Raw genomic sequence first — 26,628 nt, forward strand, 5'->3', positions numbered from 1 at the left:
AGCAGCCAATATAGTCTACATAACTTTTAAGTCTCCAATTTTAGAAAGTATCAATATTATAACCCTACAGTATGTTGCAAGTTTACCAGTAGGTCTTGTACATTCTGTACAATTGTAGGGTAAATTGCAGGGTACATTATGCCTTGGTGTAATTTTACAGCACTAGTCTGCTCAGTAATCATTTAAGCGCCTGTTGCTCCGGAACTCCAGACAGTAGCGCTGTGATTAAATACACAGCAAACTTTGCAGCGCAGTCGGTGGGCGACCTTGCCTTGCCGTTTGTAAAAGGGCTGTAGAACAGCGTGTCGCAGAAGAATGTCACGCTTCCAAGAAGCCGCGGAACACGGGGGCAGTCAGCAAGCCGCACTGCCTAAGCAAAAGCAAAGGCAGCGCGTTGCATTGTCTGTGCGAGGTGCACAAGGCCAGGCTGAATGCTACCACACACGGCACCTTTGTTGCAGCTCTGCTGCTTTTTGTGCCGCACATCTCGGCCCACACAGCCCAGAATATTCTCGCCAAAGGTTCACATCAATTCCCCCCACTTTAATGGACTAAGCAGTATTTAAAAGAGTGGCGTCGTCAGTGCTTTCTTTTTCGAATGACGCAGATTTTGTGCACACACCGTTTTGTGTACTCTCTGTGTTGGATACTTTTCGTGAGACACGCTGCAAAGCTCCTCTAGAGCAACAAAGAAAATGCATTCTCATTATTTCAGTAGGCGTCACTGGCAACCTTGGAAAATGTGCTGAATGTTATGCGGGCTTTAAGGTTAGTTTTAAGGTGATGAAAACTTTCAGACAAGTGAAGAAGTACAACTAATATCAAAACTTTTATGAGCCTCTATGAGTATGGCGCCATTTAAGCTGAATTTCTGAAACTGTTCACTTGTGCGGTAACAACCATACTGTTGCAGATTTAGGCTAATTCAATCTGCTTTCACAGTGGCAACTGTGTACAGGCACAAAGACTGTGGAACTTCCTTCACACAGTTAAGAGCCAATCTTCAGGTTTACTCAAAGGAAACAGGTGCAGAATGGAACAATTATAAGGAACAACAACAACAAGACAACAATAACGATGACAACAATGATGACAACAAAAGCAGACACAACAAGTAACAATTTATCCTCTTACGATTAGCACATGTATGCCTGTGTGATGTTGTACACTTACTGCATTGAAATATTATGTATCAGTGCTGTCACATAACACAGCTTACACAAATGCCAGTGTTAAGACCAACTGACAGGGGACTGTCAACAAATCTGCCACAATATCAGTCACAATTTCAAACTCAGTCAAGCATTTCAAATTGCTCACTGACAAAAAATAAATACATTTCCTGTTTCTAGACTCCACAATCCCCCAAGCCCACAACCCCACTCCCCTCAACAACAAGAACTCATGGGTAGCCCCCCCCCCCCCCCCCCCACTCCCCCCTCGTCAACAACGGTGCCTTTGTGATTTGCTATTGCAGTGAGTCAATGTTTTTTCATTTAATTTGGGTTTCGGGGTCAGTGAGGGAGCCAAGTCTCAAGTGCAGCACGCTGATGAGTGAATGGTTGAACTGATTGCTCCTGAGCTCTTTCTCTCTCTGCATGTGTGTGTGGTGTGTGTGTGTGTGTGTGTGTGTGTGTGTGTGTGTGTGTGTGTGTGTGTGTGTGTGAGTGAGTGTGTGTGTATGTGTGTGAGTGTGTACTGTATACACACATGACAAGGGAGATGGAACCAGAGAGCTAACTCCGGCCCTCTCCACCCAGTGGTCAGAACATGGGTTGGTGATTGGGACAGCGGGGTCACGGCCCCCGGTGCATCCATGCTGGAGGGGTTGTGCTAATGGACGAGGAGGGGGGGAGGGAGGAGAGGAGAGGAGAGGAGAGGAGAGGGGAGGAGAGGAGAGGAGAGGAGAGGAGGAGAGGAGAGGGGAGGAGGAGAGGAGAGGAGAGGGGAGGAGAGGAGAGGGGAGGGGAGAAGAGGACAGGAGAGGAGAGGAGAGGAGGAGAGGAGAGGAGAGGAGAGGGGAGGGGAGGAGAGAAGAGGACAGGAGAGGAGAGAAGAGAGGCTGAGGGAGATTTTTGGAAAGAGGAGCTCCTTTGCAAAGACCTTTTGCATGAAGCACAGAGGGCAAATGTGTGCAGAGACAGGTCCCTGGCAACAATCAAGAGCCCTGGAAAGTGCTTGTCTTTTAATGACATCAAAAGCTGCCATTATCCACTTTCTGTCAGTTTTTCAATCTAATGCTCTTGCTGCAAAGGAGTGTGTGTGTGTGTGTGTGTGTGTGTGTGTGTGTGTGTGTGTGTGTGTGTGTGTGTGTGTCGAGAGAGAGAGAGAGAGATAGACTGAGAGAGAGTGTGTGTGTGTGTGTGTGTGAGAGAGAGATATATTAAGATGGTTTATGATCAGTGTCTTTCCCAGGCTGTTGCTCTCTAGATGGCTTGCACTGATATGACACAGATGGCTTATACGAAAAGCTCAAACTGGATATCAGATTGTGTAGTAACTCGTTTGCGATGACACTTCTACTAAAAAATGAGTAATTACCTCAAGAAATTGATGTCCTTAAATACTGTTTTCGCCTGTACTCCAACATGCACAGGTGCTTAGTAGATACAGAACGACACTACACATTTGTGATCGGGATAGCTGTGCAGGGATGTGAAAGCAGGAAGACTGTGCTGGATAAGATGCCAAAAATGTGGGTTCCCCTCTTTTATTCAGCCCAAAAGTAAAATAAAGCAAAGCTTTCTCAAATCAAATGTAAACAGTGCTCAATAAAGGCTGAGTCTATGATGCTCGTTCAAGTTGACCTCTTGCAGCAGCGAGATCTGCCGGCGGCAGCAGGGGCGGGGATACAAACGCTGCTATGAAGTTGTACACTCTCTACTTCCCGTGGTCTAGATGTGACCATGTGACGAAACATGAGGCACGGACCCGCACGGACCCTTGTGGATATGAAGAGGCATCTAAACACCTGCACATACGTCAGGGATGTAAAAGCCAATTGGGGCAAAGTCCTGACGTCATGAAGGCAGGGTCTAGGCTCCGCTGCCCTCCGCAGTACCTCCAGAGCGGCTGCTCCGCTGCTGAGCAGCCGCCTGGCCACGCCTTGCTCCCGCGATAAGTTGAGGCCATGTGATACCGACTCCCGAGTCGAAAACACACCCATCTAGACCATCGTGGACAGATTTTTAACCACGTGCATCTTGTGCTGCGCAGTTTTTGTGCTGCGCAGCCATCCTGTACGCGCCTAATAGCTCACCTGGGCACAGACTGATGATGAGCCATCTTGCAACTCTTTTGTCACAACTATTTTGTCACTTAAAACATATTGTGCACATTATTTTACACCAGATAATTAATTTAAAATTATCTGCAAAAAGTCCCTCTCTCACTCTGTGCGAGATAGTACGAGTGACGCAAAGCCACACCAGGGGAGAGCATGGAAGTACCCCTCGCGTACCCCTCGCGTACCCCTCGCATACCCCTCGTGTTCCCTCGTTGTCCCGCAAAACGACTGCAAAACGGCAGCTTCCCTGGTAAATTTGTGCAGTCCTTTTGCTAGTAATGCTTGTCATTGTAATGGATGAGAATTATGAACATAATTGTCCGTCTCCAATTCTAGTCAGTTGGCCATTCAGAACAAAAGTAACTGACGCTTTGTGAGGTTTTTTTTCACAGGCACCGCCGCCATTGGATCCAGTGCACAGTTTCCCGAGAATGTTTGTATCACCCTCCATACATTCACACAGTCGCTAATCAATAATAAACAAAATCATGTTTATTTAAGTTAGGTTGTGAGTCTTTTTGTTCACATTTTCCTATTGTAACGGAAGTTAGCTCGTGACTAGATTTAATAACAATTTGATACACAATTGTCATACATATGCATATTGTACTGTATATTAATGTGTGTTTAGCATAATTGTAATATATTTCCAGTACTTCACCCACAGCAAATGCTCAGTTTACAAACCTCAATCATCACCACCAATACAAATAGGCACATTCTACCCTCATGACATGCAAACACATATCCATCCACACACACACACACACACACAGACACACACACACACACAGACACACAGACACAGACACACACACACACACACACACACACACACACACACACACACACACACACACACACACACACACACACACACACACACACACAAAAAGAAATGGCAATGGATATATTATTCACGCATGCTTTGTTAGATTTTCACTAGGGTTTGTTGGAAGAATGCAGCATGATTAATGTGGCTCTATATACTGTTGGATAAATGCAGCATGATTGGTGTAGCTCTGTATACATCCTCTTTAACCTTTGAAGTACCCTTGCCAACCAGATTCCTCTACACTTGAACAGCTGATTAGCGTTGACTTGGCAGGCTTTGACCACACTTATCCAATGTAATTCATGTTTGTGCATACGACGGAATCCACAGCGCATGTCGACTAGTCACATAAACATGGAATTCCATAAGGGCCTGCACTTGAGTCTCTGTTGCTCTTTCATCTCAGAAGTGAATTACATTCAGAGTCCTGCGGATAACAGCCTGTTCTATCAGCACCATATACAGTAGTACATACAACAGCAAAACTATACCATCATTTCCCAACTATTAGCTGCGGCTTTTACATTGATGTTGGAAAATTTGTTCAGGTATGAGGTTAATACATGGAGGCACTTTAACATGGTATTAAAATGGTTTTGTTGGCCCCAGCTGTGGCGCAACTGGCTGGGGCACCTGCACTGTACGCCGGCGACCCGGGTTCGATTCCCGCCCCGTGGTCCTTTCCGGATCCCACCCCTGCTCTCTCTCCCATTCACTTCCTGTCGATTCTCTACTGTCTCTATCATTAAAGGCATAAAAAGCCCAAAAATATATACTTTAAAAAAAAAAATGGTTTTGTTTCTTTTAAAAAATAAAGCATAGAATAAATGTATGCTATATGCTGCGGAGTATATGACCGTAGCATTTACCGTGGCGCTCGCATGGATCAGAAAAGAAGAAAGAATGGGATCACACTGCCCCTGTGACAGTCTAGTCCAAGCGTGTGTGTGTGTGTGTGTGTGTGTGTGTGTGCGTGTGTGTGTGTGTATATGTGTGTGTGTGTGTGTGTGTGTGTGTGTGTGTGTGTGTGTGTGTGTGTGTGTGTGTGTGTGTGTGTGTGTGTTTGTGTGTGTGTGTGTTTGTGTGTGTGTGTGGGCAGAGGGGTGGTCAGGACTCAAGATGCCTCTCCTGTGCAGACACAGGAGCCTCTGCAGGGCCCAGCACTGGGGGAGGCCTCTGCAGTTGGGCCGGTGGTAATCACCTCTCAGCATCGGCAGCGCCAACACCAGCTCCAGCTCCAGCACCCCCACAGCCAAAACACCACACACAGAGAGCCAGTGCTCCTCCAACCGACCTGGGTGTAATTATCCAATGACTCATATCGCAGGGGTAAAAATGAAATAATGAAAAAGAAATTAAATAAAAAGGGTACAAGCATGGCGCTCTGTTCTGTGAAAATCAGCGTTCTTCCATAGACATCACCAGGAGCAGGAAATGAGTTTTTGTCAAGAGTGTAGAGATTTGTGCGCGATCTCGACAAGGCATCTCAACGTGGTATCACTGCTATCTGTATTCTTTTTTTTAAAGATTATTTTTTTGGGCTTTTTATGCCTTTAATTGGACAGGACAGTAGAGAGTATGACAGGAAACAAGCAGGAGAGAGAGTAGGGGTGGGATCCGGAAAGGACCACGGGGCGGGAATCGAACCCGGGTCGCCGGCGTGCGGTGCAGGTGCCCCAGCCAGTCGCGCCACGGCTGGGGCCTGCTATCTGTATTCTGTGCTGTTGCGTGGTACGCTTTTGTGGGAAGCAACATTCAACATTCAACATACCACATGATACATTCTCTGATATACTCAAACGCACCGCCTACTTTATTCTGCTTTGCTTGATAATCTCCAATGGTGTGACTTCAACAAGGCTTAAGGTTTTGGTTAACCAGTCATTTCTGCAGATTAAATAATGAACCAATTTTCCTTATTCTTTAAAAAATGCTTCCTGATGCTACAGTAGGCTGGGTGAACCCTGCCTGAACTTCCGGGGAATTTGAATTTCACACGGCATCTCAGACTGGAAACCAGCGGATCTATCTCCTCGTTTACTGCCAGAACCTTTGGCTCCAATCAGAAACGGCCATACTCTAGTCCTGGCACGCAACTGGCCGGTGACGTGACGATAACGAAACATGAAGTGCAGTAGAAACAAAGCGTAGCCTCCCCAGACTAATGTTCAATCTTAAAAGATTGATCTTATAATGGTGAAAACCAGACTATCCTGATGCACTATACAGAAGCAAAGCATGCTAAAATATACCATCACCAATCCATTGTGAATTATTATTGAATCATAAAATGAACATTTCCACTAATGTCCCAAATGGTCCTTCACTAACAGGATCTATAACTCTTGTAACTCTTCAGCTCTTTAAACAATGGATAAATGAATATCATAACCTCAGGTCGGCTCGGTGAGTCACCCAATAGGACTCATAATGTTCCATGTCTCCTAATGTCATTTCATTAAAGGAACCTAGCCACACATGAGGCTAGAGGTACGCCTCGATTTTGTGTCTCCAAGCAACCGAAAGCATGAAATTGCAGAGTCACAGAACACGGTCAGTGATGACACATGAAAATATTCAATGCTATTGCAAGGGGGCTGTCAAACCAATGTGCATGGAGGGGAGAGGAATGTGGTCATTCACTGAGCAACAAACCAGTTCTTCCATATATTATGCTAAAGGTTGCTGGCTAACATGAATGAAGAAAATGTGTGTGATAGCTCAGGTTGAGATTACAGCATGTACAGTGGCAGACTACTAGATTTGCTAGGACAGATTTCTGGGGTGCACCCAGTGCATCCATCATATGTGCCAACGATTGTAAATCGTCTCCTGTTCTGTGCACAAGACAGCTGTCCCATTATCCTCGCAAGCATCTCTTTTGTAAATCAAACTTTAACGGCACAATGGTATTGTGCATCATAACAATAGACACTGTCTTAAAAAAAACCAACAGAACGTGTTAACTCTGGAGGCAGTAGATCAAAAGCATGAATGAATTCAACAGGAGAGTATTCCACTTCTCAAAAAGACAAACATCTGCGAGAGATGCATGCAACTAAATAGGATCTCCACTCTCGCCTTAAGCCCAAAGCATAGGAGGTTCTCAGAGATGGATAGATATTTCCTCAGACTGATATGGAATTCTAAGATATATAGCCTACACTGTGATAAGCATGCGAGAGGGACCGTGTTAGGATATGGACCTTTAAAGATTTATGGTCTTGGCCGCACAACATATGGGATTTTGAGGAGGCCCACAGACGTGGTGAATGTGATGGTACTACAGCTGAAAACTAATAAGATATTTAGGTGTCCATGTCTCTTCCCACTAACCTCCCAAATCTCCAAGACTTGCTGAAAATGGACAGACTTTTGGGAACAAGACTCTCTTTTTTATGGAAACAATATTATAATCAAAATGATTAGACAGCATAGGGCCTAAAAACACAATAAGCACTAAATTGTGGAGGTAATTGGTGCTTTGTGGCACAGCGCTGTCAGAAAATGCAGCTTGTGGACAAAGATTATGCCGTTTCTAAAAGCACAAGCGGAAAGCTAGAAAGTCTAACAGCTTATCATTATCCTCAGGCCCAGCCTCTCCTCTTCTACTGTAATCATTCAAACACTTATATATGGTTGCTGAACAATGTAGTTATGATAATAATCCCATCACAAACCTTTTTAACATTTAACATTATAACCCATCGAATCCAATCTATATGAAAAAGGCTTTTGGGATGTGAAGACGAACCAAAGTATTTCTTTATTCCAAACACAGATCATTATGTTCTTTGTACGAATGAGTAAGCATGATTCAGTGGTAAATCACAAAAAAACACAAAGCATAACATTATGAACGTCCTGTCTGAGGAATATTCATGATTTTCTTTTCATCTTGTTTCGATGCTAATGAAGATTCAATGACAGACAACTGAACATGTTTTATAGGTTAAAAAAATGACAATGGAAGATGCAGTACTTTGAAAAAAAATTTTCAAGTTTAGATCTGAAGCATTTTTTTCCTGCCGGAAATTTCCTAAATGTGTTGGACAAAAGTATTTGTAATCAAAGCTCTGAAGTTTCACTCAAAGTTCTGCCTGTTTTGGTTTTCTATCCTTGCCGGCAGACGTGTTCATATTATTGTTGAGCGTATAAAGATTACATAGAAAAATATTGAGAGTGTGCCTCACAGACACAATGTTGAGACCAGCGCACATTACAACTAAACCATACTGTAGGCTAGATGCCCACACCTGTGATAAAAGGCCCGGTGAGAGAGATTTTGCATACCAATACCTTTTTGAATGACAATGCTACAAAAAAAGCCGCTTTCCCCAAAGAGATAATAAGCATCCGTCTGCAGATCAACGGAGAAGAGCACATAAAAAGCCACGGGGTCAAAGGTTAAGCACTCCGCTTCTCGTTAGCGTCTCATCCACCCCGGCCATTACGGAAGCTCATTTGCTCATGCCCACCCAGGCACCCATCCATTCCGGCACCCCCACACCCGCTCCGATAGCGTTAGCGGCTTTCTGCCTGATGATTACATGACCCTGATGTGTATGACGCAGGATGTATACATGCCTCTACAGGGAGGATAATCTCACTGAACAATATACAGCTGGGCAGAGAATGATACTCTTGCATTTACATAATATGTGTTACGCCTCCCATCCGACTACAACCGCGATAAAGACATCCTGAGGGAAAATACAGTAGCAGCAGTGCCAGCCAAAAAGCTCTCTGTTGGACTGGAGTGGAGTGTACAGGAGATGTTCACGACTCATGTTAATTTTGATTGAATTAAAAAAAAAAGAAAACATTTCCGCCGCACTAGAGACAGTTAGTAACATCTCGCCACTGTTTATTTAATAACTGCTCCCAAATATATCATTAGATTGAGTAACGTATTATCTGCTGGCATGGAAGATGGTCCCCAGGATGTCTGCTGGCAATACTAATCCTGTATGCAAGCCTTGTCTGGAGCTAATCAGAGAAGACTGGAGTGTTATTAATTATGCCTGCAAATGACACCCCCCCACACACACACCATCCCAGGCTCCTGCCTACCCCCCACCCCCCCATCCCCCCCCCCCACACACACACACACACACACACACCATCCCAGGCTCCTGCCTAACCCCCCCCCCCCCCCCCCCACACACACACACACCATCCCACGCTCCTGCATGCCACCCCCTCTCTTTCCGCCACAGCCATTATTAGAAAATGGCAGTGGTTAGTCATCAAACATTTACAGTTGCTGTTCTCTCTCTCTCTCTCTCTCTCTCTCTCTCTCTCTCTCTCTCTCTCATTGCCCATTTGTATTCTAGCAGGGTTGCTGCTGTTTTGCATTTGCCCAGATATGATTGACACCTTCAAGCCATTAGTCTATCGCTAGAAGGTAATATCTTCACCCTGAATATATATATATATTTTTTTTTTTTTTACAAATACTTTGATCGAGATGATTACAAAAACATGGCTTGGACTAACTTCAGCCTCTCTTCATGAGGAAAAGAGCAAGCTGTTCAAAGTAGAGTAAATTGCAGTTGCAGGATAAAGGCTTAATGTTTCACCATGCGGTGCTGTGGACACACAGAAAAAAGGCTTACACGTCCTTCTGCTGTTCTGAACCCAAGCCGTTAATTTGATTGTGTTGATGTCAGTAATTTCCTGAGTGGCTGTTTAGCAATTAGATGTAATTAATGGTATGATCACATGGTAAAAGAAGAGTCTTGTAAAGAAAGCTCCAGTTCATTTACTAGAACAAGCACAACCACAATCCAATTACTACATGGCCTAAATTTCACAGACATTTACAGACTTTCACACTGAACTCTATCTAAAATGATCTCATAAAAGCATCTGTTGAGTTTTACAAATGTTTTCCTCTAATAGTGTTGTTTGTCTAAACACACGACAACATCCAGACCTACATATATACATGGTAAATAAAAACAAACTTTTTTACATTTTCCCAAAAATCTATTGTTATATAACATATTGTTATACTGCAAAAAGGGCAAAGATGACTGTACTTTATCCAACATGTAGAAAAAACTGCTCCAACCAACCAAAAAAAAAAAAACAATCTCAAATAACAACACAAACTTTCACAATGAGCAATGAAGATGAATGGATGTCTATCACTATACAGTGGAGGTACATCGTCCTCACACCCACCTCCAATATAATGATGTGTTTAAAGTCAACAGCAGAATAGCAAAACCAATGGTTTGTAATTGTGCCAAGGACTAGTATGAGCCATGATTATATAAGCATTCCTTCGCAGCGCAAAAAACATTTTAAATGTCAAGGTAGACTGAATAACTGCGATGAAAGATAAGGCGATGGGTAGAGAAAAAGCTTTATACAGTAGATTCAAGACTGGAGGAGTTCGGTCAGTGGCGACAATGTTCTTCTGGCTATCACGGAAATCGATAGAAATGAGCCTCTGCTACGGCTTCTGCTTCTTCCTTTCCATTGGTTTAATGTTTGAATAAAAGGCTACGGAGGGAGAAACCCAGTAGAGAAACAACTGCAGATAAATGTCACGGTCAGCCCATGGTCAGATCAAAGTCTTCCAAATGGTCTGAGACAGCAGACCATCAATATCTTGACCAAACTATTAAATGCATAAACAGGGATTATGTGCCTTTCAATTTTTACATGTACAGTGTACAAACATGGTGCAATACAAAATCCATGTAACATGAATCATCTGTGAAGAAAAATATTGAAGTCTTTTAAAGACTTTATTTGTGTAATAAAGTGCGTTTCCAGGAAAAATACTGGAGGGTAATGTCCACTAATGTCCATAAACCTTCCGTCAACCTATGATTTAGCTGGCATAGTTATAGTGATAAATCCAACGCAGATGGAGACACACTAGATTGAATCTTTAACAGCCACACTCCCTTAGCAGTCACAGAGAGGAAAACACAAAGTAGAAACAAATAAATATCAGGGTGAACTTCTGTCAGTGTGGCACAAAACTCATTACGAGGAGATTAACGGCGCACTACCACAGAGGAAAGCTCTGAGCACACCGCAGAAAAGAACCAGTTTCTCGCATCTTTGGGGAATTCTATTCACTTGCGGGTGTTCTGTCAAGGCAACCCATGACACTTTTACAAGGTGACGAATTTCAGTTCTGACTTTTTCTGAAAAAAAAAAAAAAAACAGAAAACAAAAAAACAGACTACCTTTGGCTTTTGTAGCCAAACGACCCCGTGCCCAGAATGCTAATGAAATCATTATGTGAAGAAGAAAGAAAAAAAAGCTGCCGTAATCGCCACATGCCTCCTTGTAGTGACATAATTGCTCTTTGAATAAAAAACTGCATATGGGAAGAGGGTGCATGAAAGATAAGGTTAGATAATGTGCCGCTATAAGTGGATTACTTTGGAGCGAGAGAGAGAAAGAAAACGTGCAATAGGGGAGAACAATAACAAACCTCCAAAGGGTCGATCGACTTAATAAGGACTCTGACTGTGCAACTTAAGTCAAGGGGCACGGGAGGCCTCACTTCAAGCAACCCCTGTTACAAGACCACCTCTGAAGACATGTTATCTTCCTGAGACTTCTATAGCAAGTGTTAACCTCTCACAAGCCATCTTTGTGCAAATGAAGGCTCATTAAGATGGTCCAGGATACTAAGTAGATGACAGTCAAGATCATTAAAATTGCACAGACAAACCATGCACAAAATAACACATGATGCAGTGTACTTGAATACCATCAAGAATAACAATAATTGTGATGATTTACAATAAAAATGTCAAATAAATTGCTTTACTAGGCTGCCAATGGATCTTTCCCAGTTACCATAAACCATCTCAGAGAATACAGTACAGTATACACATTCATATATATATACACACATTCTTATATTAAGTCTTATAGCTCCCTTTGCAAAGTTTTGCATGTGTTTTTTTGCTGCCTGAAATACACAATGCTGCAGTAGGAAACCTCATACACCAGATGCGAAAAACGCAGACAATTAAACCCGTTCCGAAAACATTTTTGACAGCCGCAAGTTTCAGAGTCGGTGTGCAAATTGCAAAACGTGATTGACAAATAAATAAAACCTCACGTTGTGTGTCAATCAATCCGACAATTTTGCAAGAAGATTACAGTGCAAAGGCAAAGGCCTTGACTGGAAGCAAACAGAGCGGTTTGAGCGGCCTGACGCCTGACTTACTGTGAGAGAGGCGTCCGTGGTCGGTGTCCTCGTCCTCGGTGGCCGGGGGCAGGCTGCCGCGCTCGCTGGCCAGGCTGGAGTGGCTCTCGGACAGGACGGCGCTGCCGAGGCTGATGGGAGCGTGCACCCGGACCAGACTGGAGCCGCCGCTGGACTCTGTGATGGAGTCACAGGTCGTCATGAGAACAGGTTGCGCTTTTCCCAAATACTTTTTACAAAGTCATTAACTTTTGCTTGAGACCACTACTTTTGTGTTATCTTGGGAATTCGACCAATAATGGCCGGGTTTCCCAGATTCGTTAAGAAGCTCTTAAGTGCTTATAACTTCTTAGGAGCGAAGAAGTTCTTAGCACTTAAGAGCTTCTTAACGAATCTGGGAAACGCGGCCATTTTGTGTATATTGTTGACTTTCACCCAATACTGTTCCAGACATATGGCCTAAGGACACGGGTCCACCAACCGTAGGCAGGAATTGTGACTTTGCTTTAACTAAGGAGAAATGGAAAATGGTGACCCGTTATGGCTAATTCTAATGGCTATTTCTAAATGTAAGAAAGCGAGAATACAGCACTCCTAGTCATCTATGTACTTTATTTCTAAATGTAACAATGGTGTGGAGTGAGTGAGACTTTTATCAGAGTAACTTTATTTAAACGTCTTAATAAAAAGGAGGTCTGCTGAATGCCCCAGGAGGGCTGCCCTGTCACCTGCTTAATGGATCACAGACAGTGAGGGATGGCTTGGAGGTGACACAACAACCTCGCTAGCTGTCTGGGCTGTGAGGTACACTGTGTGTGTGTGTGTGTGTGTGTGTGTGTGTGTGTGTGTGTGTGTGTGTGTGTGTGTGTGTGTGTGTGTGTGTGTGTGTGTGTGTGTGTGTGTGTGTGTGTGAGTGTGTGTGTGTATGTGTGTGTGTGTGTGTGTGTGTGCCACACCTGATCCTCTCCGAAGCCTGCAGTCTGGAGCGAAGGCCTTGAGTTCTCCACTACCAATGCTGAGCTCCGAGTCACTGTCTTCACTCTCACTGGACACCACTGCAGGGAGACACACAGGACGCCATCATCAGCAGTGTTGGGTGAAACATCTCACTGTGATTTCACGGAGCAAGTAGTGTTGCGCTCTTCTTTTCTCTTACTCCTAACACCGTGTCCTAATTGTAAGCGACTGCGCGACTGTTGCGTTGCGCCGGATAGTTTGTGTCCACATTGTATCCGTTAACATTCTTTAATGAACCTTTGTTACGTCGTGAAGAAGTTAATGTCAAGGCGATGCGACTAAAATAGAAACGGACAGAGCGACAAAACAGGGTTGAAGAAGTCGCGTAGCAAAGAAACTTGTCGCGTTCAGTCGCATCGCATTCAGTCAGGACATTCCAATTGAAAATACAGCGATGGAACTGATTTTGTTGCACGCATTCGGTCGCGTCGCTTGCAGTTAGGACACGGTGTAAATTGTTCTTTCAAAATAGCTACACAGTACAATCAGGCGGGACCCACTTCTTCTGGCCTTAACAAACATGTAATTAATGATCTTTTCCATGTCAGAAACACAATGATTAATTCCTGAAATTCAAATTGATTAGTTTTTCATTACTTTTATCTTGCGGGAAATATGGACAAGACACGTCGTACACAAATGCAGCCTGTTCCCTTGGTGATTTCTGGTGACTTCTGGTGGCACAGCGAATCAACCAATCAGCATTTACCCACAGATAGCTGACTTGAGCTTTGTGTCCTGGAAACAAGGACATTGTCTTTTCTCTCCTCGGAACCATAGATAGACATTATATTTGTGTGTGCTAGTATATGTGTAGGTGTGAAAAATGTAGCCATCTCAAAGCAAAAGACCTCAATGCTGCCAAAGCTGACGAAGAAGCGACTCTATATAAACAGCGGAGGCTTAATTACAAACACAAGATATCTGCACAATCTACATACAGAGGGGACTACATGGCCTGATTTCTGTTTGTAGATTGTGTAAGGTGAGGTAAGGTAAATGTACTAATATTGTGCAATTTCCCATGGCTGTGTGGCAGTGGCAGTTGCTGCTCAAAGCGCTTCATAGAAACACAAACAAACAGCAACAAACAAAGACATCGTTAACATCAATTAACTAATACAAACACTAATGATCATATTGTGAATGTCAATTCAGATATGGTATCCATTATGAAGGCACACAAGCCACTGAGGCTGCTGGAGTAGCATCAGAGCCCGTCTACGGAGAGCCTTGCCACTCGCTATTAAGTCCCATTGTAACGACTTTTGGTTGCAGTTCCACCGAAATTCCACTGGGGGCGGACGCCTGAGTGCAGAATGAATGGGAGCCTATGGAGCTAGACGGCTAAAGTTGGCTCTTTCACCCAATTGTCGTTGAGAGATCTCAGATTTGATTGTAGTTTTTGCAAGTTCAACATAGGTTATAGGTCAAAAGTTGAATGAACGAGTACTTATGTCCTTCCGATTTCTTACAGGTTGAGTTGTTGTTGCCCATACCACGCTAGCATTCTGCTAATGAAGCTTGAGTGTATGACGTCATTTACATTTTAAAAGACGTTTTAAAGCAAACAAGTGACTCTAAAAAATCAAACACCACGCCATACGTAATTTCTTTGCATCCCCTTTCGAAAACAACATTCAAATTCATTGACAAAAAATTATATTTTGAGAAAAGCGGATTTTGAGGGGTATTGCTCCATAGACCGCCATGCATTCTGCACTCCAAATGTAGCGCCTCTAATGGAACCAGCGTGGAACTGCAACCATTTCAAAACCGGAAGTATAACGACAGTGGCAGTTCTCCCCTTATTAGACATTCTCTGGTAGCATCCAAGCTAGGCCACCTTCAGTTATGTTGCTATGATACTGGTAAGCATGGCAACATTAGCCAGTAACTTACAATCATTCGTTTTCATATAGAGAGACTCCTTGGCTTTGATGACTTGGTTTCTAATAATAACAATAAAAAAGACTGGATTCAAACTTCTTGCAGAGTCTGGGGTATATAATAATCAGCATTTTGTTTCACAAAGATAAATTGTGAAACTGCAATAGTTAAAAGATAAAAAAAAGAAAATCTCTGCTCAAGGTGTTCTTACTTCTGTAAAAAAACACCGAAATTTGGTCTGAACACTCTCTGCTCTGAATGAGAACAACTCCAAAACAGTCCTAATCCTCAGGCTTGCTGTAAATGTTTGATAAAAAACAAAAACAAAAAAAAAAAACAAGAAGCTAAGGAGAAATTGCATTCACTTCAGAGCGCTGTGCCATCAACTAAAATGTGCAACTCCGATTGGTCTTGTTGACGAACACTGTGCCTCCCCTTCCCTCTCAGTGCCTGGGGGCTGGAGACGCCGAGGGCATCGCAGGGTGCTTCCATCTGGAGGAGTGCCTGCCTGGGTGTTTGCGCCCTCATCACCATAGGAGCACCCACACCGGTGGCCCCAGGCCAAGCTGAAAATTAATAACGCCGCCGAAGAACGACGAGGGGGGACGAGTGAGCGGAGAGAGAGAGCGGGGGTAGCTCAGGTCCTGCTTCCAATTTGCCACACCCCATCTGCTGCCGCTTCAATCAGAGGCCCGGGAAGGTCGGCGGAGAGGGAACCGAGGGAACCGAGGTCCGCGTGGAACTTCAAGCGGTACCCTAATCTCCCTCCTCCATCTGAGAAAATCTGCAGTCTCTTTCAGTCGCTCTGGTGCTCTCCATCGCTCTCTGTCACTCTCTATCTTCCTCTGCCTTTCTTTTCACCACCCTCTCCCCCACCCTTCTCTCTCCATCACTCTCTCTCTCGCTCTCTCTATCTTCCTCTGCCTTTCTTTTCCCCACCCTCTCCCCCACCCTTCTCTCTCCATCACTCTTTCCCTCTTTCTCTCTCTCTCTCTCTCGCTCTCTCTTCCTCTGCCTTTCTTTTCCCCACCCTCTCCCCCACCATTCTCTCTCTCTCTCTCGCTCTCTCTTCCTCTGCCTTTCTTTTCCCCACCCTCTCCCCCACCATTCTCTCTCTCTCTCTCTCGCTCTCTCTCTCTCTCCCTTCCTCTCTCTCCCCTGGCCATCACTCGATCCCCTCTCTCACCTCTAACCTACCTCATTCTTTTTAAAAAAAAATATCAACCTGTTCTGTGCTTGGCTTCTGGCACAGTGAGTCAGAACAATTCCCTGTTCTCCGTTCCCACCGGCCACATGGCAAGTGCTTAACCCAGGCAGAGGGGCTTCCCGCCGGGCAAATTTCCTCAGGAAATAAGCGTGTGAGGAGGTAAGTGCTGGTCTCCACGGAGACAGGCATTAATGTCCTATATCAAGACACAGAAAACTTTGGTCAAGTCACTGCCTCGGCGAGACCGATGGGTGACCAACCAATATGCTGAGACCTAGGCCATTGTGGGGGAAAGGTGACCACGTAATCTGTTGAGGACAAGCAGAAAATAGAAAGTCATGACTATGAAACTGGGACTACTATACACAGAAAAATTGCACCAAGCAAAATAGAACAAGCCATCTGCTTGTGATGTTTCTGTGTTACTGCTCAGTGTGAATGGATGTTTTATAACACTGACAAAAGAGGCACTGGACGAATAACAAGAACTACCTGAAGTCAACACTGCCAACACAGCAGGAACTAAAAAGTATTTTCAAATCCGTCACAAATGTAGAGTTCAATGACAAAGAGTTACTATATTTGAAAACATAAGCAGTTACAGTATGTGATGTTCTTCTTGACGCCATTAAAGCAGTGAAACTGAAGTCCTCTTGCTGGCTAGATGGAGAGAGATTTACTGCATATATATCAGGAAAATCACAGTACTGCAAACGCAAGATAGTGGATCTTGCCACGTACAGAAATTGCTGTAACTAGGCAGTGAAAACAGGACAGCAACCTGCCACAGAGAGGCCCAACCATTACGCTGCATTATCACATACTCCATCAGCAACATGCCACAGAAACATGGGATTCGGCTATGGAATGACTGTAATAGGATTACATGGGTCTCTGCAGCACGCTCAACAAAAATCCTGCGGTTGTTTCTTTCACAGTAGTGTGTGCCTTTAGAGTTCTGTGGTCAGCTACTCTACTCTAGGTAAAGGACACACACTCATCCCGTCCGCCCACGCACCTCTGGCGCATGAAAGAACTCACCCTCTCCCTCTCCGTCATTGTATCCTAAGATGTTAACACCTACATTCCTTCCAAGTCAATACGCAGCATGAGTCACCTGAGAGGAGGAGTGCGCTTATTATACATCTGCCGGGCCTCTGGTGTGCCAGCAAAATCAATGTCAAGCTAAAGAATCTGTGCCCAGCTCCGGCAAAATTCCTCCCCTCGCTTTTCTCTTTCAGATCCATCAACATGTCTGATGTACTGTACTACGCATTATTTCAAATCCATTTGTAAAGACAAGGACAAAATGGCATCTGTGATTCACTGCTCCTTCTTCCAGCTAACTCCCTTGCCACGATATAACCCCTCATGCGCAACGGGGTCTCAGGCGGTGGGCACAGAGGTACTGTACTGTACAGTGGCTGCCATAGCAGAGTTCTGCGCTCTGCTCCACCGTCATCAAAGAAACCTCTGGGGAGAACGGGGGCAAAATAAACATTTACAGGTAATTTCCTGCCGCCGAATCCATAGATTGTGTTTGTATTAAAAGCGCCATTTCTTTATCGCTTCCGTGCCAGAGAGTCCATTTTGGCGATTACTGGGGCCCTGGCACTGAAATATCCCTATGTGAGGAAGAGCTCTGGCTTCACCTCCGAAATCTGTCTGTCTGTGTGTGTGTGTGTATGTTGGGGGGGGGGGGTTGTAATTTGTGCAGCCCCAGAATTCCTCTATAAGCCTCAATTGAAAGCCCACACTACTTCCAGAGTAAAATATGCACCTACTCTACGAAGCATCTTCAGGCAGGGGCACTTCAACACTGAGTATGGAACAGGTGGGGGGGTAGAGGTACCACTGGCTATTCAGGACATACGGCAGGCAGGGCACTTCAACACTGAGTATGGAACAGGTGGGGGGGTAGAGGTACCACTGGCTATTCAGGACCTACAGCAGGCAGGCCACTTCAACACTGAGTATGGAACAGGTGGGGGGGTAGAGGTACCACTGGCTATTCAGGACATACGGCAGGCAGGGCACTTCAACACTGAGTATGGAACAGGTGGGGGGGTAGAGGTACCACTGGCTATTCAGGACATACGGCAGGCAGGCCACTTCAACACTGAGTATGGAACAGGTGGGGGGGTAGAGGTACCACTGGCTATTCAGGACATACGGCAGGCAGGGGCACTGCGGCGCAACTGGCTATAGCACATCTCTATCTCCAAATCGCTTCTGGTCAGTCTCTTCACTGTCCTATCGTAATAAAGGCAAAAAAAGTGATATATATATATGTGTGTGTGTGTGTGTGTGTGTGTGTGTGTGTGTGTGTGTGTGTGTGTGTGTGTGTGTGTGTGTGTGTGTGTGTGTGTGTGTAAATATATGTATGTAATATATATACAAAAAGATGCCATTAATTGAAATTCAAAATTCCATGTAGGAAATCCTCCAGACATAAAGTATAGCGTGAGGAATGGGTTGCAAATGTTAGCTAAGATCTTTCCCATCTACAGAGGAATCCTCAGCATATATATCAGTGAAGCCACTGTTATTGATAAATACACTAAGGCCCGCACACACACTTATACTGTTAAGAACATGGAGATTATTGAGCATGGGACTCTGGAAAAATTAGTTCAGGTTCAGATCTCCCAGTAACAGCAATTATACTCTTAATAATGTAAATTGATCCACTTAATAACATGTGCCTGACTGATCGATGGGTTGCACATGGGAGTGCACACTCCACTGAAAGCAGAAACAAACAGACAAACAAACAAACAAAAAATAACGTCTGTATCTGTGCCGTCCCCATTTCATAATAAGCATTCATTTAGCTCTGAAAGGCCATCAGACTGGTACATTATCTTCCCAAATCTGTTATGACTACCAGATACCGTCATTTTATGCAATTCAAATGAATGCCATTTCGAACATTTACATAAATTTAGCCTGATTAACCGGGGCAGATTAACTCGGAAAAATATCAAATGCGTTCGGAAGATTCAAGTCAAAGCTAATTATTTGAGTTTGACATGCTCTCCGTGATTGTGCCATGCATGGAATAAAACATCCAACGAACTAATACTTTTGGGAAATAAGAAGCGCATAAAAAAACAAGAGTGAGCGGCTTTCTTGGGACAAGGCCAAACCTGGTCAAAGACCAAATTGATTTTTCATGGAAAACAGATCATTGCTTTTAAACTTGAGGTCGATATTGTTCGGAAGACCAGTCTGAAACCCCCTTGAGTATGGTTAAAGCCAACTGTACAATACAATATAATCAATCTCTCCCAACAGCGCTTCAAAAGTGAAATCATACCTGCGTGTCAAATCCATTTCAAAATGTGTAATAAGCCCCAAAGCTTATTTGTGTGGGGTTATACTGTATGTGCCCATTCGAAAACAGACATAATAGGATACTGAAATAGAGGACTGCGACCTTCATTCCACACATCACACAGCTGGAATAATATTTCTCCATATTGCAAAGAAAAATAAGAAACGCTCTTCCTCAACCGAAGCACTGAGCGTCTGACATGTTCAGAACATCTCAGTTTGAAGCTTTGTTCATGTTACAAACTGCAGGAAAGTGTTATGTTTATAATATTCGCTTCCTAGTAGGGAGTTATATGAACTTAAATAAAAAAAACCTACAGCTTGAGGAATTTATCAAATAAATAAAATAAGTCAATATCTGGATGGGCAAATTCATTCATGATTACAATGATTAATGGCTGGACGGCTGGAAAGCAGTGTTTAGCGTTCAATAATGGAAAGTGAATTGGCCGTTAAGAGTTCTCTTTCAAGCATTCGTTTCGGTGTCTCACTATGGGATACGCCCCCAGCCCGTATTCCTCAGAAGCATTATATCATTACGCCAGCCCCATTGGCTGGCACCTGTGACGCATGTGACCGAGGAGGCAGCCCCCGCCCTCCTTTATATGCGAGTGCACATCGTCACTTCACCATTCAAAATCCTCTTCTCGCTTCACACCAGAAGCTATCTCTCGACATCCCTACTTCGGTAGAGTAGCAGCTAGCTAAACTGTCCTTAGCTGGAGCCCTTCACTCCATCGCCGGGCGCTAGCAACACTATACCGAGAGGCGAACCTCCGACTGCAAAGTCTGGGCATTGTCGAGCTATCCGGCTTGTAACCAAACAACGGATACCTACTCCTAGCCTCGCGGCTAATTTGGTCAACCCAACGTCTACTACGACGGACCAGGAGTTCTTGGAGATTAGCACACCAGCTAATCCCCATTTGCACATTTAGCACACCAAGCTAGATGGCTGCAGCAATGCAGCATATCCCTACCACGGAAGGCGAAAGCGAAGACGTGGGCCGTCAGTGCGCTTGTGGGAATAAAATATCCAGCAAGGATACGCACCCGGCTTGCTCCACCTGCCTTGGGGTGAAACATGCCCAGGCAGCACTAGACAACACAGGCTCGTGCGAACACTGTGTCCGGTTCACAGCGAAAAGCTTGCGCCGTAGGCTAGCCCGCCAGGCTAGCATAACAGGCGCCGACCCTCTCCTGTCAATGGCTAACGTCGCCCAAGCTACTGCCAAGCAGACAGCAATGTCACTGGCACAGCAACCCACCACGGTTGCTCAAAGCTGGAGCGAGCAGGTGGATGCCTACGACCCCCTGTCGCAAGACGTGGAGGAAGTGGAGTCAGAGGATGGTGACGATTTCGAAGGGAACTCGGACCTACTCGTTTCAGACGATGAGGACGACTTCGACGATTCACCTTTCCTGACGAGTGCCCAGGCGCTTAACTCCTCACTAACCCAGGCTTCGGAGAAGGAGGCACCATCCTCCCCATCTCTCAGTGTGGACTTGCAGGACGTGTGCAAACGCGCAGCTGACAAGCTAGCAATCCCGTGGCCGACGGTTACCGCAGAGGCTGCAAAGTCGCGGTATGAGGGTAAGAGGCTGCCTACTGCAAAACGTTCGGCGAGACAGCTCCTACCGATTTTTCCAGAACTATTGGAGGAGCTCTCTGTCACATGGAAGGATAAGCCCTTCTCGTGCAAAACGCCGATACAAGGTGGTTCTGTGTTGGACCTAGAGGGAATGGAAAAGGCAGGTCTTTTCCGCATGCCCGCAATGGAGCCGCTGGTTGCCGCGCACCTACACCCGCGACGCCCTACCACGGCTAACCCGACACTGCCTTCCAAAGCAGACCGTCTACAATCAAGCCTGTCTGAGAGAGCTTACAAGGCCGTGGCGTTATCTGCGAGAGCCCTGAACGTCATTTCGATTCTCACAGCCTACCAGGCGGAGATGCAAGAGGAGATGACTGCTAACCCCGGTCCAAGCCAGTGGGACGAGATTTGTGTCATCACTGATCTATCTCTGCGCCTACAGCGATGCGCCGTCCAGGCTGCTGGAAGAGCCATGGCCACGATGGTGGTTCAAGAGCGGGCCCGCTGGCTGAACTTAGCTAACCTCTCTGACCGGGAGAAGGAGGCCATAATGGACGCACCCATTGTCTCCGATGGCATTTTTGGCGAGGCTCTGGCGCACATGCAAAAGCGATGCGAGGAGAAAAAGAGAGATGATGAGGCCCTGCAGCTGTGTTTACCGAGAAAACCACAACCAGGCCCCTCTGCGTTTCCTCGCCAGACCTTCGCTCAGGCTGCTGCACGCCCAGCCTCAGGCTATCAGGCCTCAGGCTATCAGGCCTCAGGCTATCGTTTTCAGAAGCGACCCAGGCCGCAGGTAGCGACCCCCACCCAGGGCGCTCCGCAGGAGGTGAAGCCGGTGTGGAGAAAGAAGACCGGCACACCTGCAGCCCCGCCAGCCGACCAGTCTGCTCCCCACCCCAACCCCGGGGCTAGGAGGAAGAAGAAGACTGCCTGACCTCGCCAGGTCTCACGGAGGAAACGGGAGCCCCCCTGTTCACTGGCCCCCGTCCTCCATCCCACGTTCAGCCTGGGATTTTGTGTGGCAAACCCAAGTGTTTGAAACGGCTAACAGGGCCTGTGCTGTCCAAGGGACCCGGTCCTGTAAAACGAAAAATTGTTTGTACACAAGCTCTTTTAATAAAAGATTGTACTCATTTTTCTTGTTGCCAAAAAGAAATAAAGATTTTCCCTCATGCCCCAAAAATGTTGAAAAACATAAAGCACTCAATGTTGCAAAACAAAACGTGCACAGGCAATATAACATCTCTTTCGAGCACGCTCTCGGGAGAGATGAGCCTCATAAGTGCCAGTGGAGCGCAAAGCGCTCACACGCACACGGGCAGTTTCGCAATGTCGCCACAGGGTGGCGCCAGAGCCATGCAAATGAAGGCCTGGGCAGCCTGTGTAAGATCAAAATGGGTCCTACGCACGATCCAATTCGGCTACAGGCTGCAGTTTCGCGTTGCTCCTCCCGCGTTCAGAGGAATTGTTCATTCACATGCTCGGGGAGAAGCAGCCCAAATACTACAGGGGGAAATTGCCACACTGTTATTGAAAGGCGCTGTCAGAATAGTTCCGCCAGACCAAAGTCAGGCGGGCTTCTATTCAAGATATTTCCTGGTCCCGAAAAAGGGAACTCAAGCGCTCAGACCAATACTGGATCTAAGAGCTCTAAACAAATACTTAAGAAAGTTTACGTTTCGAATGCTCACATATCCAACCCTATTACGATTCGTGCGCCCGGGGGACTGGTTCACTACGGTGGATCTCACCGACGCATATTATCACATAGGGATATACCCACCCCACAGCAAATATCTCAGATTCGCATTTCAGGGGGTGGCATACGAGTTCGTAAAACTCCCATTTGGGTTATCACTAAGCCCCCGTACGTTTGTAAAATGCACGGAGGCAGCTTTGGCTCCTCTGAGGGAGAAAGGAATCCGCATTGTTACTTTTGTAGACGATTTGGCTGTGGCATGCCAATCGGAAACACTGGCGAAAGAACATACCGCAGCGCTCGTAGAGCACCTCACTGCGTTGGGATTCAGTCTAAATTACAAAAAGAGTGTATTGAGCCCTACTCAAACTATCTCTTATTTAGGCCTGTCACTAAATTCAATCGCGTTCAGAGCGCATCTGTCACGCGAAAGAATAGACAAGTTCAACCTATGTCTGGCACACTTCCAGAGAAACAAAGTAGTTCCCTTCCGAGTATGCCTCAGATTATTGGGACTGATGGCCTCAGCGTTGGTGGTTGTTCGACTAGGGCGCTTATACATGAGAGACTTCCAACGTTGGGTAGCATCTCTCAAACTAGACCCAGCACGTCATGCTCGTCGAAAAGTGAGAGTGACAACGGAAGCGTGTATGGCATTAATTCCATGGCGACATCCGAACTTTCTGACAGAGGGGGTGCCTATGGGCACAGTGCAAGTCAGGAAAGTTGTAACAACAGACGCATCCCTCCTCGGGTGGGGAGGGACACACGAGGGCCGGGCAATAAACGGAAAGTGGGACCCGAGTCTCCGTTCGTGTCACATAAATTATCTGGAGTTACAAGCAGTTTGGCTGACGCTGAATCACTTTCTACCCCTGTTAAAGGGGCATCACGTTCTGGTTCGCACGGACAACACAACTGTTGTAGCCTATGTGAACAGACAAGGGGGTCTAAGATCCCTACCGCTACACATGCTTGCACGCAAACTGATTTTGTGGAGCAACAATCATTTTCTGTCTCTGAGAGCTACACACGTCCCTGGAGCTCAGAATCTGGCAGCAGACCTGCTGTCTCGGGGCAACCCACTCTACAGCGAGTGGAAGCTCAGCACCAAAGTGATCAATCAGATTTGGTTGATTTTCGGCAGGGCATCGGTGGACCTGTTTGCGTCACACAACACAACTCAGTGCCCTCTGTACTTCTCTCTCCGGGAGCTGAACGCTCCACTCGGAGTAGATGCACTGGCGCACGAGTGGCCGAATCACGTTCTTCTTTATGCATTTCCACCCATAGCGTTAATTCCGCCCACCCTGGCCAGGGTGAGGGAGAAACGTCTATCGCTAATTCTTATCGCCCCCCGATGGCAGGGGAAACATTGGTTAGCGGAGATAATAGAAATGTTGTACAGGGAACCGTGGCAGCTTCCGCTGCACAGGGACCTACTGTCTCAGGCGAAGGGGGAAATATTCCACCCCAACCCAGAGAGGCTGGCGCTATGGACCTGGCCGTTGAATGGAACAATTTAAACGCCACGGGTCTACCGCCTAATGTGATTAAAACCATACAAAGTGCGAGAGCTGCCTCAACGAGGTCTCTCTATGGATGCAAATGGGCAGTGTTTGAACGATGGTGTGTGACTACGGCCGAGATTCCATATCAGTCGCCTGTCACCACGGTTTTATCTTTCCTACAAGATCTCATTGATAAGGGTAGAGCCTTCTCGACCATTAAAGTGTTTTTGGCCGCGATCTCTGCATGCCACGTAGGCATTGGTGGCAAGTCGGTGGGTCAACACCCACTAGTTGTTCGATTTATGAAAGGAGCGCGCAGGACCTTGCCGGTCTCTAGACCGCTAGCTCCGTCATGGGACCTGGCCATGGTGCTGGAGGTGATTTCAGCACCCCCGTTCGAGCCGTTAATGGACGTTGATTTTAAGACATTGTCTTTCAAGACAGCATTGTTATTGGCTTTGGCGTCTACAAAGCGTGTCAGTGAACTGCACGCTCTCTCAGTACACCCTTCATGTCTGCAATTTGCGCCTGGCGATTGCAGAGTGTCATTACGGCCGAATCCGGCATTCGTGCCTAAGGTTATTCAGCCCTGCAGTCCATTGGAGCTGACGGCTTTTCAGCCTCCGCCTTTTGATTCTCTGGAGCAACAGCGTCTACACACGCTGTGCCCGGTCCGAGCCCTCCGTATCTATGTGGATAGGACGGCGGCTTTTAGGCAGAGCGATCAGCTTTTTGTCTCATGGGCTAAGCCTCATACGGGCAAGCCTATTTCTACGCAGCGGCTTTCACATTGGATCGTGGATGCTATTTGTTTGGCATATTCCAATAAAGGCATGGCAGCGCCAGCTGGTTTGCGGGCACATTCCACGAGGGGTCTAGCAACATCGTGGGCCCTATTTGAAGGTGTGTCTATGGACGTTGTGTGTAGGTCAGCAGGTTGGTCCTCCTACCAAACGTTCGTCAGATTCTACAGACTTGATGTCACGGCAACGCCTATTGCGCACGCAGTGCTTGGGGTTGGTGCATCGAGCTCGGGCCCTGTGGGCTCTCAGTCTTTGTAGGTTGGCAGTTGTGATTTCGAGACAGGCTTTGTGCAATACGGGAGCTACGTTATCCCATAGTGAGACACCGAAACGAATGCTTGAAAGAGAACTTTAGGTTATTTGCATAACCCTGGTTCTCTGATAGCATGAGTGAGGTGTCTCACCGCATTACCCTCCTTGCTGTGCGAAGCGAGGAAGAGGTTGCTTGTTTTGAATGGTGAAGTGACGATGTGCACTCGCATATAAAGGAGGGCGGGGGCTGCCTCCTCGGTCACATGCGTCACAGGTGCCAGCCAATGGGGCTGGCGTAATGATATAATGCTTCTGAGGAATACGGGCTGGGGGCGTATCCCATAGTGAGACACCTCACTCATGCTATCAGAGAACCAGGGTTATGCAAATAACCTAAAGTTATCATGGCACCATTGAAAAGCTGTTAATGTTGAGATGCTGAAAGGCGAAGAAAGAATAGCCGTTACTTTTTACTATTGCTTGTAGTTGCTGTTGCTGTGGGCAAAGGCATCCTCTCACCAGCAATGAAAATAAAAGATACTAGAAGTAAAAGTCAACTAGTGACATTTTCATTAGTTTATTGAATTGCAAGGCAGTTATGTTAACGTGTAGCCATTGATCAGCTCATCCAATCTTCTACACAAGCTTTGGTATAAACTTTTAATTAAAAGCAATTTGTCATCAATGAGTGTTCTTGGAGATAACCCACGGTTTGTTAAGAAACCTAAAAAAAAAAAAAAAAAAACTAGCCAAATGCCTCAGCATTGATAGTCGGAATGTTATCCACAAACAGCTGGGAGAGAGCCACGAGCGGCGCACAGCCTTTTTAATTTCAGACCCCAGATTAGCCTCCTCCCTTCCGCGCGCGTGCGTCCTCTACGGTCCAGATTGTGGCTCCGCACGCCCTGCTGTGTGCCGTGCATCCGCCACCGCGTGTCACGACGGCAGCGCGCGGTTCACACGGGTCACAGACCCAGCTGACAAAACCATCTGATTTCCCCACAGT

General features: G+C 46.0%; 1 protein-coding gene across 1 annotated transcript in view; it reads right to left on the reverse strand.

Moving 5' to 3' along the window:
• Window positions 1–26,628, reverse strand: part of doc2b (double C2-like domains, beta) — a 145,306-nt gene that overhangs the window by 91,247 nt on the left and 27,431 nt on the right. The window contains exons 8-9 of the mRNA XM_062536138.1: window positions 13,266–13,364; window positions 12,331–12,486 (exon numbers count right to left, since the gene is read on the reverse strand). Of these exons, the coding sequence (XP_062392122.1) occupies window positions 12,331–12,486; window positions 13,266–13,364 (255 nt within the window). The remainder of the gene's footprint in view (window positions 1–12,330; window positions 12,487–13,265; window positions 13,365–26,628) is intronic.

The sequence above is a fragment of the Sardina pilchardus genome, chromosome 5, assembly GCF_963854185.1.
Source record: "Sardina pilchardus chromosome 5, fSarPil1.1, whole genome shotgun sequence".
Classification (NCBI taxonomy): Eukaryota; Metazoa; Chordata; class Actinopteri; order Clupeiformes; family Clupeidae; genus Sardina; species Sardina pilchardus.